The 20,349-nt window shown below is 41.5% G+C and overlaps 1 protein-coding gene and 1 long non-coding RNA gene across 8 annotated transcripts in view; one reads left to right on the top strand and one right to left on the bottom strand.

Annotated features, from left to right (window-relative positions):
• LOC103158615 overlaps positions 1 to 16,829 on the bottom strand; it is a 49,214-nt gene extending 32,385 nt beyond the window's left edge. For 2 of the 4 annotated variants that reach the window (XR_004772335.1, XR_003480210.2), the window contains exons 1-3: positions 15,949 to 16,800; positions 12,999 to 13,066; positions 5,551 to 5,677 (exon numbers count right to left, since the gene is read on the bottom strand). This is a non-coding gene — a long non-coding RNA (uncharacterized LOC103158615). Of the gene's footprint in view, positions 1 to 164; positions 301 to 5,550; positions 5,678 to 12,998; positions 13,067 to 15,948 lie in introns of those variants that run through there. The other 2 variants (XR_003480209.2, XR_004772334.1) reach the window with 2 other exon arrangements.
• Positions 16,392 to 20,349, top strand: part of Nfxl1 (nuclear transcription factor, X-box binding like 1) — a 38,136-nt gene continuing 34,178 nt past the window's right edge. The window contains exons 1-3 of one of the 4 annotated variants that reach the window (XM_027390849.2): positions 16,392 to 16,498; positions 16,881 to 17,117; positions 19,849 to 20,028. In XM_027390849.2, coding sequence (XP_027246650.1) covers positions 16,883 to 17,117; positions 19,849 to 20,028 — 415 coding nt within the window. In that variant the 5' untranslated portion in view covers positions 16,392 to 16,498; positions 16,881 to 16,882. Of the gene's footprint in view, positions 16,641 to 16,880; positions 17,118 to 19,848; positions 20,029 to 20,349 lie in introns of all 4 variants that reach the window. The other 3 variants (XM_027390851.2, XM_027390847.2, XM_027390848.2) reach the window with 3 other exon arrangements.

Below are 20,349 nucleotides of genomic sequence, written 5' to 3'. Positions count from 1 at the left end.
TTCCCTTCCAATTTTGCTTGCCTCTTCAGGATCAGCCAGCATGTTTCTTCACAATAGAGGAAATGTCTTGGTCCTCAAGTAGGCACATCGTACATATGTAATATGTGTAACCACGTTTCTGCCTGAAACAAGTCATCACCATTCCTCTCCTCCTTCTCCTCCTCTCCATCTCCTCTTCCCTCTCCTTCTCTTTCTCCTCCTTTTCCTCTTCCTCCTCCTCCTCTCTCTACTTTTCTTCCCCCTCTTCATGTGATAGGAATGAGTGCTGAATTCCTTGCTTAGGTTGGCTCCTGAGAAGCACTGTCAACATCAGGGTGAAAGGATGCTTTGAGTCTTATCTGGGCCAGATAACTCCAAAGTTTTTATTTGCTACCTCCAGTATCAAGGTGATGCTTCCCTTGGATTGCTGATGGATGTTTGGTCAATAGCTTGAGGTAAGGAATTATACAATTCCTTTCTTATGACTCCTCTAGGGAGAGGGCTCTGCTCTCCTACAGAGTTCTGCTACAGAGACTAAGCCTGCCTCCTAGTTCAGCTATTCACAATGAACCCACCTTCTCAATTCAGATGCATAAAACAAATGTATTGAGTTTTTGGGTTGATGCTGGTGCATTTCCATCAGAGTGAACCATCCACTCAATCCCAGCTTTTCTGTAAGTGTGTCTCTTTTTCTCACTCTCTGTTGCCCCAGATAGGTCAATCCCTAAGCAATGTAGGTCATGACAAATGACTATGGCAAATGACCTTTTAGAAGGAAGGGTTTGTTTGGGCTTATAGTTCCAGAGATATAAGAGTCCCTCAACATCACAGCAGGGGACTATGGCAGCAGTCAGGCATGTCAGCAGAACCAGCTAAAAGCCCAAACCACAAACAAGAAGCTGAGAGAGCAAACTAGGAATGGTGCCAGACTTTTGAAACCTTGAAGCCTGCTTCTAGGAACACAGATCCTCCAGCAAGGCTGTACCTCCCCAAGCTTCCTAAACTTGGTCACCAACTGGAGACCAAGTACTCAAACACCTAAGACTATGGGGGATATCTCATCCAAATACCATAGCCCCCAAACTTTGATCCATTGATGTCAGACAACAACTCATACCTTCACAAGTTACTTTATATTTTAAAAACCATAGAAAGTTTACATAAATGAAGGACAAATTTATCTGCAAATATCAAAGTTCCTTGTTAATGCATGAAAATCATGTTTACACAGAAGTCCAGAGAGGAATCACTAATGAAGCCATTACTTCTGCCACAGGTGGGGACCAAAAGTGTCAGTACCCACTATGCTAATCTACTGTTACTTGACAGAGCTGGATTTTGTTCAGAAAGCCAAGTACAAGATGTGTCCTACTTGTCAACACTTCTTAGTTTTGTCTGCTAGGCCAAGATAAGCTTCCATGGCTACTTAAAGTCTTGGAAAATGCTATGTGATTTTTTAAATCATCATAACATATGGATTCCATGTCATGTAATATCAACATTGCCATGCTGAACTGAAGGAATCAACAAATAAAAATGTAATAATTGACTACAAATTAAATAAAAAGGGAAGAAAAATGTCATAATCCACCCACCCCCCGCCCATGTTTGCTTCAGCTTTACTGATGAGATCTTGATTTAGAAAGTATGTAATCTATGTGACTTTCAAAACAACTAAAAATAAAAGACAAAATAGTCATCATAGAAACACATGGAGAAGCCCTTACATTATGCAGCCACAACCTTTATACATATGACATCTGTTTTTTTCTGAAAAATCTGGCAACAATAAGAATACAAAGATGGTTCAGTGGTTTAAGAGCTCTTGGTGCTCCTGCAGAGGACCTAGGTTCAATTCCTAAGACCCACATCAGGAGCTTATAACTGTAACTCTAGTCCCAGGGTATCTGACACCTTCTGACCTTTGTGGGCATCTACTTGCATGTGGTGCACATAAACTTATGCAGGCATACACATATACACATAAATAAAAATAAATCTTAAAAAAACTGGCAGTAAGTACTATCTGGAAGATCTGCAAGCCATATTGAAACACAATGCTGCTGGTTTGCATTTTGAAGGGTCTAGCTAGAATTTTCAATTGTCTCATCCCACACTAATTGTTTCCTAATTATCATTGCTTAGCTTTCCTTCCTAGTCATGTTACTAATGCTTTGGTGAGAGACTACATGTGAGAGACACGCATGATATCTTGCGTGTACAAATAAAGCCTGTCTGAGTATCAGAGAATGGCACTTGCTACTAGCTAACTGTAGAGGTCTGGAGGTCTGTACAGATACAGAGGGAAATGCTGAGAGATCAGAGAGGAGCAAGCCATGGCACACCTTAGTGTCTCAGCAGACAAGAACACAATTTCCTGTTTCTGCCAAGATACCTTACTTCCTGTCTGTCTGTACAGACACCCAGACCTCTATGGTTAGCTAGTGGCAAGTTCCATTCTCTGACCCTCAGACAGGCTTTATTTGTACAAGCAAGATATCACCACAGCTACATCATATCCTCAACTGAGTTAAGTGTCGTGCATGTGAAAGATGTTCAAGCCGAGTTGATGTTATGCATACACCTTTCTGTGAAATGTCAAAGCAGTGCAACAGTGTGTTTAGCCTGTGATGGTAGATGTTCCTTAAGGATGATGTGCTGGCTAGTTTTATGTGTACTTGACACAAGAAGTAGTGATCTGAGAGGAGGGAAACTTGGTTGAGAAAATGCCTTCATAAGATTGGGCTATACAAAAGCCTGTAGGGCATTTTCTTAATTAGTAATTGATGGGAGGGTCCAGTCATTGTGGGTGGTGTTATTCCTGGGCTGGTGGTCATAGGTTCTATAAGAAAGCAGGCTGAGCAAGCCATGATGAGCAAGCAAGTAAAGAGCCTCTGTGGCCTCTGCAGCAGTTCCTGCTTCTAGGTTCCTGCCCTGCTTGAGTTTCTGTCCTGACTTCCTTTGATAATGTCATTGAGAACCAGTGGTTTTCAACCTTTCCTAATGCCATGACCCTTTAATCCAGTTCCTTGTGTTCTGGTGACACCATAAAATTTATTTCCTTATTATTTCAAAACTGTAATTTTGCTACTATTATGAACTGTAATATAAATATCTGATATGCAGGATATCTGATATGCAACCCCCAAAAGGGTCACAACCCATAGGCTGAGAACCACTGCATAACGAACAGTGACATGGAAGAGTAAGCCAAATAAACCCCTTTCTCCCTAAATTTCTTTGGTCATGGTGTTTCATTACAGCAATAATAACCCTAACTAGGACATATGAGCGAGGAAAACTTTAACTATAAGTATAGGATAATGGCAAAACTATGGAGCACAAGGCAAAAATTAGTCAAATGCTTTATTGGAGAGTGATGATGCAGTCTGTGGACAGTCGAGGCTTTCGGCTTCCCTCACCTTTGGAAGAAGAAGAGAGATCAGAGGACTGAGCTTTTTTTTGTTTTTGTTTTTCAAGACAGGGTTTCTCCGTGCAGTTTTGGAGCCTGTCCTGGAACTAACTCTGGTCTGGAACTCACAGAGACCCGCCTGCCTCTGCCTCCCAAGTGCTGGGATTAAAGGCGTGCACCACCAATGCCCGGCTAGGGCTGGGATTCTTAATCCAAGTCATGGTGCTGGTTTTTTGCATCATGTGATCCAGCAGAGAGTCATCCATTATTATGAAGTACTTGAAACTCCCTGTCTTAGTTAGGCTTTTATTGCTGTGAAGAGACACCATGATCACAGCAACCCTTGTAAAGGAAAACATTTAACTGGGGTTGGCACACAGTTCAGAGTAGTCCATTGACATCATGGCAGGAAGCAGGGCAGTGCACAGGTATAGTGCTGGAGAGGTAGCTGAGAGTTCTACATCCAGATTAGACCTGGCTTGAGCTTCCAAAACCTGGAAGCCTATCCCCAGTGAAACACTTCCTCCAAGAAGGCCACACCTACTCCAACAAGGCCATACCTCCTAGTTGAACCACTCCTTATGATCGTATGGGGGGCATTTTCATTCAAACCTCCATACTCCCAGACAGCCATTTTCTTAGTGTGTCAAAATATCTGGTCTTACCTTTGACAATATATAGAATATAGATATATTATAGCATATGGGAAAATGTGTATCTTAGAAAGCTAAAGCTTGTTTTCTGAAGTCAGCACAGCCTGAATAGAGTGTCTGCTATTCTAGCCACAACTGTCAATGACTTTCTGAAAATTGCATGAGTGATAATATTTGTACACAATACAATAAACCAAACATCAGTAACAAAAGGGTAGGAATAAAATCCTTAAAACTTAAAAAAAAAAATCTGGTCTTGGGCTGGAGAGATGATGGCTCAGAGATTAAGAGCATTGGCTGCTCTTCCAGAGGTCCTGAGTTCAATTCCCAACAACCACATGGTGGCTCACAATCATCTGTAATGAGATGTGGTGCTATCTTCTGTTCCATAGGCATACATGCAGGCAGAACACTGTATACATAATAAATAAATAAGTCTTTAAAAAATAAATATCTGATCTTCTGGTAGGGTTTAAAAATATTTATTTATGCTGGGTGGTGGTAGCACATGCATTTAATCCCAGCACTTGGGAGGCAGAGGTAAGTGGATTTCTGTGAGTACGAGGCCATCCTGGTCTACAGCATGAGTTCCAGGAAAGGCTCCAAAGCTACACAGAGAAGAAACCCTGTCTTGAAAATTTAAAAAAAATTTATTTATGCTGAGAAGTGCCTTTAATCCCAACACTCAGGAAGCAGGAAATTGACTGACAGTCACACTGGGCAGTATTCAGAGCATAGGAAACCTCAAAGCCTTCCCCCACAATGACATACTTCCTCCAACAAGGCCATACCTCCTAATAGTTACTCCCCTGGGGGGGGCTACTTTTTTTCAACCCACCACACATTTCATGTGGATCAATACTTTTCCATGAACATACAATGCTGTCTATATAAAATTGCAAACACAGAGCACAATATGGATGTGTTTATTGTGCATAATATATAATGCACATATATGTGTACATATAATCTTAATGTTTAGTGATAGCCAAATCTGAACTGGGATGGGTAAGTAAAAAAAAAAAAAAAAAAAAAAAAAAAACAGGAAAAAAATCTGAAGCCAATGAATATTAATGCTGAGCTTTGGCAAAGCTAGGTACAGCTCTGTGGCAATCACTCTCACTATTGGTGTAGGCAAATTATTTTGGAAAAAGAGAAAAGAGAAAAGAAAAATATTTATAAACCTACACAGCCAATTTAGCGGCCGAGTCTGGACTTTTGGCACAGGTTCAGTGTTTGTGTGTCTTTGCAGTCAGACTTGAATGCTTCCTCCACAGATGTGTTTATGGACTTCTGTCTAGTGACAAGGCAGCAGTCATCTGCATGTTTCCACTTTAGACTTGTCAAGAGTGTATGCTGGGTGAATTTGAGATGATGTTTTCTAGAATTGTATTAATGTCTGGCTTTTGACTTCCTGACTAGTTAGAAGGTGAAAGAATGCATTTTTATCGCTAACACATTCCTTTGCAGCTTCTGAAAATACCAATTTATCAGAAAATTACTCACCAGCCTGACAGTGTTGGCTCTTCAAAAAAGTTGATATTGGATATCTCGTCAGATTGCCAATTTTTCCTCTTTCCAGTTAGGCTCAGTTTTGCTTTATCTGGGTTCAGCTTCTGTCACTGTACCTGGTCTAAGACATTACTTGGGTTAGTTCTTTGGTTTGTCATAAAGATTCCTGATGTTGAGGAGCACAGGTCTGTGGTGATATGAAGGTCTGTGTGTACCATGTTCTTCCTTGGTAACTTTGATGCTTAGTCTCCAAAGAAAAATGGACAGATGAGTCCACATGGCCCTTAGACTGTGAACATCTGACCATACATGCCGATAACTCTCTAAGGTGGGAGATAACTTCCCATCTATTTTAAATGTAACAAGGAACTCTTTTATTTAAGAGATTTCTTTCTTTCTTTCTTTAATGTGAACTGATGTTTTGCCTATGTATATTCTGTGTGTGGTCATTGGAACCCCTAGAACTGGAATAACAAATAGCTGTGAGCTACCATGTGAATCCTGGGAATTGAACTGGGGTCCTCTGAAAAGCAACAAGTGCTTCTAACCACTGGGCCATCTCTCCAGCCCAACAAGGCACTCTTAGCTCTTTAGTTTACAAAGATACTAATATTAGTAGGTTTACATTGCATATTTTTTATTCAATTCAGTTAGACAAATGCCCAAAGAACATAATGTACATAAAATGAGCAAAGTTATGTACCACAATAAAGTAATTTGAAATTTGTTGCTATTGCATTTCTTTTGTCAGGTTAGCTAACCAGCAAGCCATGGGGATCCACTGTCTGTCCTCTCTAGGGCTGGGATTACACACATTTCCTCTGTGCCTAACATTTTAGATGTAGGTGCTGGAGATCAAACTCAGGTTTGCATATTTGCATGGTAAGCACTTTATCTACTGTGCAATTGCCCTAGCTCCTACTTCTCTTAAAAAAAAAGTAATTCAAAGTCCGTATTAAAAATGTTGAAATTGGGCTGACCGATCCGCAACTAGGTGAGTGACCCCCTGCTCTTACCCAACTCCTGTCCAAAGCGCCATTCACACAGATCTCCCCGGGCTTGTGCCTGCTTGGAGTAGCCACCCCCAGGCAGGGAGGAGATCCCTGAATCTGGGTACAAGCTACTCTTCCTTCCCTTTCCGCAACTAGGTGGGTGATCCACTGCTCTTACCCAACTCCCTTCCAAAGCCCATCCACCCCGATCTCCCCGGGCCTGCTCCTGCTTGGGGTAGACCTGCCCAGGCAGTGAGGAACTCCCAGAGCCTGGAAACACCCCACTCTTACTTCCTGTCCCCCCCCACACACACACCTGATCCCTATGCAGGCCTAACTCCTTCAGAGTGAGGAGACTACCAGGAGAGGCAAGACCATCCAGAGCTGCGCACATTGAATTCCTGGCCCACACACACTACTGGGTAACAAGAGGAGATAGAGAGACACCTCTGCACTCACTGGAAAAATATATGGGAAGAAGACAGAATAAGAACTTGCTCAACAACAGAAAGACCAATATGACACCACCAGAATCTAGGGACTCCACTCCAGCAAGATCTGAAAAGCCCAACACAGTGCATAAAGAAGAGATGGACCTCAAAAATTATCTCAGCAAGATGATAGAGACCTTTAAAGAGGAAACAAGAAAATCCCTTAAAGAAATAGAAGAAAAAGCAAGCAAAAAATTACACGAAATGGAGGAAAAGACAAACCAAAAAATTCAAGAAATAAACAAATCTCTTAAGGAATCTAAAAAACCCAAGAAAAAACAACCAAACAAGTGAAGGAAGCTCTTGAAACAGTTCAAAGCATGAAAAAATAGACACAATAAAGAAAACACAGAATGAGGCAATGCTGGAAATGGAAAGACTGCATAAATGATCAGGAATTAAAGACGTGAGTATAACTAATAGAATCCAAGAGACAGAAGAGAGAATCTCAGCTATTGAAGACTCGCTAGAGGATATACATTCATCAACCAAAGAAAACCTCAAGTCCAACAAATCCCTAACACAAAATATCCAGGAAATATGGGACACCATGAAAAGACCAAACCTAAGAATAATAGGTATAGAAGAAGGTGAAGAAACACTGCTCAAAGGTACAGAAAACATATTCAACAAAATCATAGAAGAAAACTTCCCAACCTACAGAAGGATATGCCTATGAAAGTACAAGAAACTTACAGGACACCAAACAGACTGGACCACAAAAAGAAGTCTCCCCGGCACATAATAATCAAAACACCAAATTTACAGAATAAAGAGAAAATATTAAGAGCAGCAAAGGAAAAAGACCAAGTAACATATAAAGGCAAACCAATTAGAATCACACTCGACTTCTCAATGGAAACTCTGAAAGCCAGAAGATCTTGGATAGATACCATACAAGCACTAAGGGAGCATGGATGTCAACCCAGACTACTGTACCCAGCAAAACTTTCAATCACTATAGATGGAGAAAACAAGATATTCCATGACAAAAACAGATTTAAACAATACATATCCACAAATCCAGCACTACAGAAGGTTCTGGAAGGAAAACTCCAACCCAACGAACATAACTACACTCACAAAAACACAGGCAATAGATAATCTAATTTTACCAAACACAAAAAGAAGTAGGAGGGTGAAATCCACACACAATGACACCACCAACAATAAATCCAAAACAAACAAGAACCAATGAACAATGGACATTAATATCCCTAAATGTCAATGGTCTTAACTTACCCATAAAAAGATATAGGCTAACAGAATGGATACGAAGACAGAATCCATCCTTCTGCTGTTTACAAGAAACACACCTCAACTTCAAAGACAGCCGATACCTCAGAGTAAAAGAATGGGAAAAGATTTTCCAATCAAATGGGCTCAAGAAACAAGTTGGTGTAGCAATCGTAATATCTAACAAATTAGACTTTAAACTAAAATCAATCAAAAGAGATGAAGAAGGGCATTTCATACTCATCACAGGAAAAGTCCATCAAGATGAAGTCTCAATCCTGAACATCTATGCCCCAAATACGAAGGCACCCACATTTGTGAAAGAAACATTACTAAAGCTCAAACCACACATAAAACCACACACACTTATAGTAGGAGACTTCAACACCCCCTTACACCACTAGACAGGACCACCAGACAGAAACTTAACAAAGAAACAAAGGATCTGAAAGAAGTTATGACCCAACTGGGGTTAACGGATATCTACAGAGCATTCCATCCAAACTCAAAAGAATATACCTTCTTCTCAGTGCCACATGGCACCTTCTCTAAAACTGACCACATAGTAGGCAGCAAAGCAAACCTCCATAGTTACAAAAGAATTGAAATAAACCCCCTGTATCTTATCAGATCACCATGCATTTAAGCTAGAATTCAACAGCAATACGAATGGCAGAAAACCTACATACTCTTGGAAAATGAATAACACCCAATTGCACCATTCCTGGGTTGAGGAAGAAATAAAAAAAGAAATTAAAGACTTCCTAGAATTTAATGAGAATGCAGACACAACATACCCAAACTTATGGGACACTCTGAAAGCAGTGCTAAGAGGGAAGTTCATAGCACTAAGTGCCCACATGAAGAAACTGGAGAAAAGTCACATTAGAGAACTGACAGAACAACTGAATGCATTAGAGCAAAAAGAAGCAAACACACCAAGGAGGAGTAGACGCCAGGAAATAATCAACCTGAGAGCTGAAATCAATAAAGTAGAAACTAGGAAAACATTACATAGAATCAATGAAACAAAGAGTTGGTTCTTTGAGAAGATCAACAAGATAGACAAACCTCTAGCCAAACTAACCAAAAGGCAGAGAGAGAGCATGCTAATTAACAAAATCAGAAACAAAAAGGGGGATATAACAACGGACACTGAGGAAATCCAGAGAATCTTCAGGTCATACTTTGAAAACCTGTACTCCATAAAATTCGAAAATCTAAGGGAAATGGACAGTTTTCTGGATACATATCACTTACCAAAATTAAACCAAGATCAGATAAATAGTTTAAAGCGACCCATAACCCCTAATGAAATAGAAGCAGTCATCAAAAACCTCCCAACCAAGAAAAGCCCAGGGCCAGATGGCTTCACTGCAGAATTCTACCAGAAAATCAAACAAGAGCTGATACCAGTCCTCCTCAAACTGTTCCGCACAATAGAAGCAGATGGGATATTGCCAAACTCTTTCTACGAGGCTACAATCACTTTGATACCCAAGCCACATAAAATATGACTAAGAAAAAGAGAACTACAGACCGATATCCCTCATGAACATCGATGCTAAAATACTCAATAAAATATTGGCGAACCGAATCCAAGAACATATCAGAAAAATCATCCACCACGATCAAGTAGGCTTCATCCCAGGGATGCAAGGATGGTTCAACATATGAAAATCATCAATGTAATCCACCATATAAACAAACTGAAAAAGAAAAACCACATGATCATCTCACTAGATGCTGAAAAAGCCTTTGACAAAATCCAACATCCCTTCATGATAAAGATCTTGGAGAGAACAGGAATAACAGGAACATATCTAAACATGATCTGTGCATTGCATTAGATCTTTGGAACCATTAGAGATCACTACATTAGAAGTTAGGGACTTTTCATTGCAGTGCTCAGGATGGGGACAGGTCTGAGCATTGCCTGGACTAAATCTATTGCAATGGACAGATTGAGTTCCTGCCTAATATTTCTATCCTCTGGTAGTGCATATCCTCTTATATTGTCATGGACTTGAGAGCTTTGCTTTGACCAAATATTGATCATTCCCCTCTGTGCTGGCTGGCTTCATGTCAACATCACACAATCTAGACTCATTTGGGAAGAGGGAACTTCAGCTGAGTAAATGGCCCTACCAGATTGGTCTGTGGGCAAGCCTGTGGTGCATTTTCTTAATTGATGATTGATGTGGGGAGGCCCAGCTTACTGTGGGTCATGACAGTCCTGGGCTGGTGTTCCTAGGGTATATAAGAAAGTTGGCTGAGCAAGCCATGAGAGCAAGCCAGTAAGCAACCTTTCTTCAAGGCTTCGTCTTTAGTTCCTGCCTTCAGGCTACTGTCTTGAGCTCCTGCTCTGACTACCTTGGATGTTGGACTATAATATAAAACTGTAAGCAAAATAAATCCTTTCTTTTCCAGGTTGTTTTAGGTCATTTTTTTATTTTATTTTTTTGATTTTTGAGATAGGTTTTCTCTGTGTAGCTTTGGAACCTGTCCTGGAACTTGCTCTGTAGACCAGGCTGCCTTAAAACTCACAGAGCTCTGCCAGCCTCTGCCTCCCGAGTGCTGGGGTTAAAGGCATGCACCACCACTGCCTGGCCCATTTTTTATTTTTAATCATGGCTATAGATACCCTAAGACCTCTAAGATGCTTTTCTATTCATCTTCATATTTTACTAGTCTATGGAATGGTCCTTCTTAGTGATTAATGGCTTAGATATTCTCAAATATTAAAGAAATACCAATGCCTTATCCTTTTCTGCTTCCAGATAATGTCCCATCACTCTGTTTTTTGCTGGAAGACTGATAAAGTTCAGTCTTTTAGAGTTCCTCTCTTATTGTTCTTTCTTCAATAAGATATAACACAATTAAGCTTTGCTATCACTCCTCCAAAACTCCTCCTCAATGTTACTGAAAAGTTTCTGCACCCCAATAAACCTCTCTGCCAATGCAGCAATCCAAATCAGACCAAATCAAATTGAATTATAAAAAGCCCACGTTTAATGGATACAGCGCTCCCAAATAACCTTCTAGTCCCCCAGAGAGGAGACAGGAAAGAGAGACTGGAAAAGCCGGGCATTGGTGGCGCATGCCTTTAATCCCAGCACTCAGGAGGCAGAGGCAGGCAGATCTCTGTGAATTCAAGGCCAGTCTGGTCTCCAGAGTGAGTGCCAGGATAGGCTCCAAAGCTACACAGAGAAACCCTGTTCGAAAAACCAAAAATAAATAAATAAATAGATAAATAAATAAATAAAAAATAAAAAGAGAGAGAGAGACTGGAAAACCACATGTCTATTTTCTGAGGGGCAGTTTAAATACCCTGTGGGAGTGGTCTTGAGCATCTCTGGAGGAGGGGCTATCATTTGTTGTGCTCTCTGAGACATAGCAGGGCTTAGAAGGAGATAGGGGAAGGGGGCTTGGGTGGAACTTCCATCATAACATTCCAGACTCTTTGGGTACATTGATGCCGGGGGCTGAGGTGAAGCTTCTACCATAACAGTTACCAATAACTTCTATATTAATTATGTCACCTAATAGCCAGAGCTCCACCCAAGAACTGTCAGACTTATGCTCATTCTGCCATTTTCTCATGCTGTCCAACACCCAAATCTCTCTTGCCTCCTGTTAAAGCCTTACTCTTCCTATTTCTCAGAATCTTCACTCTATCTCTATCCCCAGTTTCTCCTGGTACTTGGCAGGAATTTCTTCCTGTCTCTGAGTAGCTTGCAGGCACAGTGCCTGACAATGTGGACTGGCCATTAGACTCACTGAGAGTGGATCAACCAAAAAGAATAACAGAGCTCACATTGAAAGGACCAGACCTTCACCAGTTCCCTGCTTTAGCAGCCATGACAGGCCGCAGAAAAGACCCAGCAAGATAATGACTCAGCACATGTTGCTGACTTTCCAACCTTCTGACCTTGCTGGACATGCCCCAGTCACTAGGAAGCCAAATACCCTCCATGTGGCAAGGAGCCAATCAGAAGTTAGCTGGCAGGACTCTGGGTGTGCTTTAGGGCTCTGGGTGTGCTTTACTTTAAAAGTGGTGTAACAGTGACTTGCAGAACATAGCAACCGCCCTGGGAGGGCCTATAGGTCATAACAACCAGTTATCCAATCAGCACTAGATAGGTCACCCAAGCTCAAAAGCACACCAATCCTGAAATGGGTCTCTTGGTGATTTGGGGGGTTCAAAATTTGGGTACAACAACACCTTTAATCCTAGTACTAGGGAGGGATAAAAGAAGTCTCATGTGGGATTCAGTTTCCAGACAGGGAAAACATTGACTCTGAGGATTCAGGATAACTCACTTCAGTGTGAGGTAGAGGTAAGAGCTAGTGGCTGGCTGCTTTGCTTCTCTGATCTTCAGCTTGAACCCCAATATCAGTCTCTGGGTTTTTATTATTTGTGTTACAATACACCTCTTGGGCCCCCTTTAAGGAGTAAAATCACAAGCAGTTTTACAGAAGGGAGACAATGGGGCAATAAGAAAATACAAAAAAACCTTAAAAAATCATATGGTCACCTACTATGTTATTAGGGAGGGTTCAGGGAGGGTCAGGGAGGGTAAGGGTATTCACCAAAACAAATAAAGGTCATGGGTTTCAGAAGACCAGGTTCCAAGAAACAGAGAGCAACTCAACTCTCACAATAAATAGAAACTTTTTTTTTTTTTTTTAAAAAAAAGAAATACAACATAATGGCTCCTACCTTCAAATGGAGTCAAGGCAGTTTCCTCAAAATATGATGAAATTTTGGTATATTTCTGATATGAAATTCTTTAAAGAAATAATAAAATGTTTTGTTAAAATTATTTATTTCCATAACATTCACATTATAAATACTTTGAAATAACATAATTCTGAGCATTACTAAGAACAGCAAGTCATTTCCTAGAGTTACATGCACTTTAACCTGGTCTGAAAAATCAACCTGGCTACTTATTGTTTCTAATTATTCTCTGCCCCATCTATGGGTGAACTGTTTTTAATATTTTCTTGAATGGAAAATTTGAATTGCATATTGCAGTGTTTGAATGAGAATGGCTGCACAGGCTCATATATTTGAATGCTTAGTCACCAGGGAGTGAAAGTATGGAAAGAATTAGAGGATTAGGAGGTGTGGCCTTGTTAGAATAGATGTGGCCTTGTTGGAGGAAGTATGTCACTGTGGGTAGGCTTTGAGGTTTCAGAAGCCCATACCAGTCTCAGGCTATATCTCTTTCAGCCCCTCCTGCCAAGATGATAATGAACTAAATCCCTGAAAGTGTAAGCAATCCCCCAATTAAATGCTTTTTATTTTTAAGAGTTGCTTTGGTCACAATGTCTCTTCACAGCCACAATAAGAACAATAACTAAGACACATATTTGTTTTTTATTTCCTTCACAACACTTTCTTCCCTGCCCCTAGTTTCATTGGAGTGCATTGGAATTTGGAAGGACATTGTGTTATGAATACAGCATAAGGTGGGACCTTGAGCCAGACCCCGTGGCAGGTGAGAGACAAATCGCCATCAGGTAGCACTTGTGTGGAATGTTTATTGGGGGAAGGGAATAAGAGAAGGGAAGAGATTGAGAAGAGAGAGGAGGGAGAGAGAGAGACCTGCCTCCTCAGAGAAAGAGAGCAGAAGGAGGCGGAGCTTGCCTCTTAAAGGGACCTTTGCACCTGCTTACAGAGCCAAGGTACTACCTGCCATGCATGCTAGGTCCGCAAGGGGTTTGTGTGTGCCTGGCTGATAACACAGTGATATAATGCATATAGTGTCTTTATCATTGTAGACCCAAATGGGACTAGAAAACACATAGTGGGTTAAGTTTAATATAAAGAATTTTAAAATTCTGATAAAAAATGACCATAAGGAAGTTGCTTTATTTTGCTTTCTTGTTTTATTGTGGTGCTGGTGGTCTTATCAGTATGAGGCCTCCTGCAAACTAGGGAGGTACTCTACCACTGAGTTGTTACACATCTCCAGAAGCTGTATATTTTATTTGAAGGCTGAAGGAGACTACCAATGGAAACACAAAGTAAAGTGCCTCTTTCCAATACTGGAATCCAGATTTTATCAGAAATGGTATATGTTAGTATGCAGGCACACCTCAACCCTGCCCCTTGCAGACCTGGCCAAGTGCACCACCCTGCATGTATGGCAGGCAGTACCCTGTCTCTGTATAGAGGCACAAATTCTCAAGACATAAGCTCCGCCCACTTCTGCTCTTTCTTTCCCAGGGCTCCTCTGAAGAGGTAAGGTCTTTGCCTCTCTCTTTCTTTCTTCTCTCTCTCTTCCCTCTCTTCCTCCCCTTCCCCTACTCCCTTTCCTTCCTCCAATATAACTTCCCAAGCAACCTCTGTCACTCACCCAATGTGGGCCTTCCCGAAAAAGTCCCAGCAGCATCGAATTATAAAAGTATAGTTCTGCATAAGGGATAACAGAGGAGATGGGTGGTCTGTTTTGTACAGTGCCAGTCTACAGGGCAAGCATGGAGTAGGCTTTTGGAGTGCCGACATGGACAAATGATAGCAAGCGGAGGAGTGGGAGTGCTGAGCACAGGACCTTAAGACCCGGTGGGCTGTGCCTGATTTGCAATGGATTCGGTACTGAGCAGAGTCAGGAGAAACATCAGTAGTAAAGGGAGTGGTAATCAGGTGTGAACATGAAAAGAAGGACCTCCGGCCAGGTTCTGTGTTAAAGGAAAGGTATTGTTAGGACAGGTAGAGGGGCAAGGTGACTGATCTGCTGCTGGCCTACATCCATAATTAACACCAGGAACTCACTTGGTGCCTGCAATGTCTCCCTAGCGCCTTCTATTGAGAAGACATAAAGGGAACTCAAGATGCTTAAAGGAGTCAGGATTATAGGACACATATATTGGACTGTGAAGAGAGAGGCAATACATTAATAACTGGCAGTATTTAAGTAAAACTGTATATGTAAAATATAAATACATTTGAAGAGTTGAGTATAGAAACTGGCAAAACCAATCCAAATAAAGACGATATGTCACTACGACAATTAAATTGCATTGTCAAATGGCTGGACAACAGGCATATCAAGGTACATTATTTCTCTAGACTTAGGTGGAATAGTTTTTAAAAATAGAGGATCAATGCACATGTAGTGAATAGTGCAAGTCACAAATACATAATTGATGAGTTGTAATGTCTGCATGCCTGTGAAACTACTCTTATCAGTACAGAACATTTCCACACGCAGGATAACTAATCTTGACAGATGAAGTCTTAATTCCACAAGAAGTGAGCACACTTCTCACATGTGTTCAATAAGTTCATAACAATGGAACTGCTACTGTAATAGACTTTAATACATACTTTTAAATACATCCTTGTGATTCATCTCGACATATTACAGATGAAAATTTTAAATATGTATAAATACATATATATGCAAATGCAACATATGTGTAAATATTTTGCGCGATACTGGACCCATTAAATGGCATCAATTAGATGTTTGTGGTATGCTGGGGAATTAAGTTGGAGGGTAATTTAGCGATTGTATAATTCCAAATATCAACCAAAATTTTGCTCGGTCCCAGACATATCACTAAACGAATTTCTGTAATCTATACATGTGCTAAAGCATATTGAGTACAGTCTACAGATTAGCTCTTGGCTCTCAGTTATTTTCCTTAATGAAACATACTTGAGGGAGCAGTCTTGAAGGTAAAATAAGACGTCTCCAGGGGAACGCTCGTTAAACTTTTAAAGACGGTAATAATAGGGGTTGGGTTTCTTTGGGAGTTCAGAAGGGAGATTTCTCAACTCAAGCCACTTTCCTGCAACGCTCCAGTAGCTTTCCCACGGCGTTCACAGTATTTTCTTTGTAAGAACTTTAAGGACGAGAATCTTACTGCCACCTGCAAGCAGCAAGACAATGACGAAGACAACTTTAGGTCAACTGAGCCTTCTCTGACCGAATCCTGACACGCCGCGGATTTCCGGAGAGCCTTTGCTAAGGGATGGGTTAAGAGGACGCTCCGGGAGCGCTCACTAGTGAAGGTGTTCGCCTTTCACGAGCCCCAGAGCACGCTGGGAAATATAGTTCCCAAAGACTGAGAAGAATCCCATGAGCGCATGCGCGCTAAGAATTCCTTAGCCGCTTCCGGATAAGAAAGCGGCGGCACTGCCACGCATTCTGGGGTCCGCGGGCGGAGGCTTCTGGGAGTTGTAGTCTCTGGCGGTGGGCGCCGTCGGTAAGGAGACGTAGCTTTCGGCGTGGTCCCCCCAGCAGTTGGTTCCCGGCCGGGGCCGCAGGGTCAGTCCTCGCTTCTCTGCCCACCGCACTTGTCCTGAGGCGGAGGAGGATTTCCGGTGGCCTGGCGCTTCCTATCCCGGGTGGGGGTCCTCGTGGCTCCGTGTTTCTTTTCTGCTCCCCCCCTTCCTCCTCGCCCGTCGCTCCAGCTGGGGTTCGGCAGGGACTCGCCCTCTGGAGACACAGGGCCGCGACCTCCCCAGACCGGGTCTCCGTGTCGCGGGGGTCTGTGTGCACCCAGGCCCTACTTGGCGGGTTCCTCAGCAGCCGCCCGCAGCCTCGGACCCCTCTCACGCTCCTTCTCCTTTATCTCTCCTCTGCAGGGATGGACGCTTGGCGCCAGGTAGCCGCTGGCCGAGGCCGAGCCCGAGGACGGGCAGCCGCAGTCCCCTCCTCAGGAAATGGAGTCCCTCTTGGCGGGGCAGGAGGAGGGCGAGTCAAAGGGTCCGGGAACGCGGTGCCCTCGGTTCCCAGCCCCGGCGGAGCAGCGACCCTGGCCGCTTCAGGTCGCAGGCAGCGATCAACGGGAGGCGAAGCCCCGCAGACCCCGGGGGCCAGCGGTGAGGATAGCTCGAGTCCCCGGTCATTCCACGCTCCCCAGGCACTGATACATCGTCTATGGTTTCCAGTGCCCTCGTAGTCTCATTCACTAAAAAACAAAAAACAAAACTGCCCAGAGAGTTGAGTATTGGGACCTTCTCAGGCTCGGGCAGATTTCCATATCAACTCTTTGAACTTCGTTTTAATGGTTTTTTTCGGTTGTTTGTTCTCTAGCTTCCAATCACTACCTACTTGGATCCCTAGTCCTTAAGTTTTAAATTGTGTCCAGCTGATCTGGTTTGTTTGGCCAACGCAGGGTTTGCTTACCAGTAAATTAATTGCCAGTGTTTTCTTTTTAAAATCTAAAATGTTTAACTTTTGTTGTTGTAAGATCTTGTGCCTTCGTATCTTTGTGGATGTTATCAGCAAGCTAGGTCTCAGAATCCAATTTACGTACTGACTGGGACCTGCATCCTACATTAACTGTACTATGAAGATTAGGGATTGATAGCTATCTTTACCGATGGCGTTTTTGACTGATTTCTTTAGACCCTCCAAGGGTTGTTGGCAGTGTTTTCTACTGATTCCTGTTTCTAAATCTCAGGTTTTTCCTTGAGTGTATCTAGTGTTGCCTCCATGGATTTGTCAAGTGTTGAGATCACGTACATGTAACTGTGCATGGGAAAAGTAGCATGATCCCTGAAATTATTTTGTGTTTGGGATGTATTTTTCAGAAGACTTTTTTACGTCTTTTTTTAAAATTTCTGAGATCATAATATAATTGCATCATTTCTCCCTTTCCTTCAGGAACAAAATCGAGCCTCTGATTGGGGTTTCTCTTAGGGTAACTTGGAAGTTAGTGTTGGTTTTCCTTGCAATTGGCCAGTTTATCATAAAGGTGAAGTGTACAGTTTGGAGAGATCTGTGAGCAGATTGGTAAGCTTGCTTGGATTTTGTGGGTAGCAGGAAAGCAGGCATTTCTGTCTGAATAACTGACAGCTAGCTGGAAGGAATAACTTGTGAGAAGATGGCTTGGTCACCTTGTCTGCAATTTCCCTCCAGATGTTATCTAATTTAGGGTATTATACACTTATGAAAGTCTTAGTGTTTCTGTTATATCTTCCTAATTCGGTTTTTTTTTTTTTACCTCCCCTCTCCAGATTAATAGCATCCTTCTTATTTTGCCACATATGTCTTACAGCAGTTCCTGAGATTCTTAAAGTAAACATCGCATACATTTTCTTCCATTTTTTACAGTTTGTTTTGGTTAATCAAATTAGCTGCAATAACAAAAGTAACACATTTCCTGAGGGAAAGAAAAGGTAAAATATCATTAAGTACAAATATACCAACTAAAGTGAGAAGATTTATTTTGGTAATGGCTTATCAGCCTGATGTATGACGTGCATTTTTAATTAGTGATTTAGATTAGTAAATTTAAAATCCTCTTACTATGAGCACCCATTTGGCTCAAGAGTCTTTTCTTAAAGCACCATTGGTGTCCATAGAGGATAGAGCATGTTTGCTCCAGTACAGGTCCCAGGATCCTTCACTCTCAAGAAGTTGCAAGTCTCATTGGGAACAGGTGTTGGGAAGTTAACTGGTTCTGTTTTTGTATTACTGTGTAATTAAGTAACAACGGGGAGTACAGAGAGTGCTCTAGAAATGAGAAGATCTGGCTCAACTGTCATTTACCATCCCTTTCCTGGACAGTAGTAGAACAATTCAATCCTATTTAACAGTTTTTGGAGCAAAATTGTTAGAAGTATGCTTTCACATTAATGTTTTCTGTGATGACAAAAATGTCAAGTTCACCTTGAAGGCTGGAAGTTTGGGAGCTTTTTAAGAAGCAGCTAATAATAGAGTAGATAAACCATATATATTACCTTTACAAAGGCATTGTGGGCTGGACTGGGTTCCTGAGACTAGTTGGAAGCACCACCTCCTGTCATTCCGGTGTTGCCTCCACTGAGTTTGTTCCCCCATTTCTTAAAAATCATGATGTATAATGTATTTTAGTGTTTTGGTTTTTTTTTTTTTTTTTTTTATTCTTTGCTTATTTTTGAGACAGTATCTTGCTATGTACTATGGGTGACTGGCCTTGAACTCAGGGATCCACCTACTTTGTTCTCCCGAGTGCTAGGATAAAAGATGTACTATGTGTTACCACACCTGACTTCTACAAAATTTTTTGTTTTGAGATGAAGTTATCTGTGTCATCGGTTATGTATTCTTGGCTGTCCTGGTGCTCACTCTGTAGACCAGGCTGACCTCGAACTCACAGAGAGTTACACCTATCTCTGTCTCCTGAGTTCTGGGATTAGAGACACTTGCCACCACACCTGACTTGTATAGTGTATTTTAACATTTCATTTCCATTTAAATTTTTTGAGACTCTTCATGAGGTGTTTGACACTTTTACTATACATTAGAATTTCTCATTAGTTTGTTAGTCTCTGTGTCTATGACTCTTGATTACTTTTGTAGGATTCTTCTAAAGTTAGTGTTTGTCATGTTGTTTTCTTTGGGTCTGTGGTAAGAAATTAGATTTTTTTTTTTCCCTCACAGATGGTAAGAACATAGGATATTCTAAAGGTGGCTTTCAAATGTGTGTTTAAAACTGATAAAATCGTCAAAGTGGAGTCTCGATGACCTGAGAAATAAAAGAGAGGTGTGATTCTACATCATGCCATGCTTTGTGAAGACACTGATTTGCAGAAGTGAAATTTCTCTTTTTTTCTGCTTTGCAAGCAGAGCTAACGTCTCAGAGGAAATTTGAGGAGATCAAGAAGGCCAACGAAGCTGCAGCCAGGAAACTTGTGGAGGAGAATTGCAGCTCCTCCTCCTCTGAAGAAGAAGGGGATGAAGACTTGGAAGGGAAACAAGGGAAAATCGTCGCTAATACATTCATATCGTACACTACCCACACAGGTATTAGTTTACCGATTTTGACTTCTTCGCTGTAAGTAGAAGTATATTTTTAATATCGTTTAGTTACAGTTTAAATTATTATACAGAATAGTTTTTCATTTTCAGTGTGGATGTCTTGTGAATTGGAATACATTTTGCTATTTAAATTATGTGTTGTTAATTGTTATGTTTGTATAAAGTAGATTGTATGGCAAGTGCTCTTTACAGCCCTAACTCCCAGAGAAACAGATAAGGAAGGTGGTTACTGGTGAAGATTCTCTTAGGCCACAGGACTGTGGGGGACTCCTTTCAGTGTAGTCTTCATTTTCTTCTCCTTTTTAA

The sequence above is a fragment of the Cricetulus griseus genome (genome assembly GCF_003668045.3).
Source record: "Cricetulus griseus strain 17A/GY chromosome 1 unlocalized genomic scaffold, alternate assembly CriGri-PICRH-1.0 chr1_1, whole genome shotgun sequence".
In the NCBI taxonomy this organism is placed as follows: Eukaryota; Metazoa; Chordata; class Mammalia; order Rodentia; family Cricetidae; genus Cricetulus; species Cricetulus griseus.
Note: the sequence above shows the minus strand (reverse complement) of the source record. Positions and strands in the feature narration are given on the sequence as shown.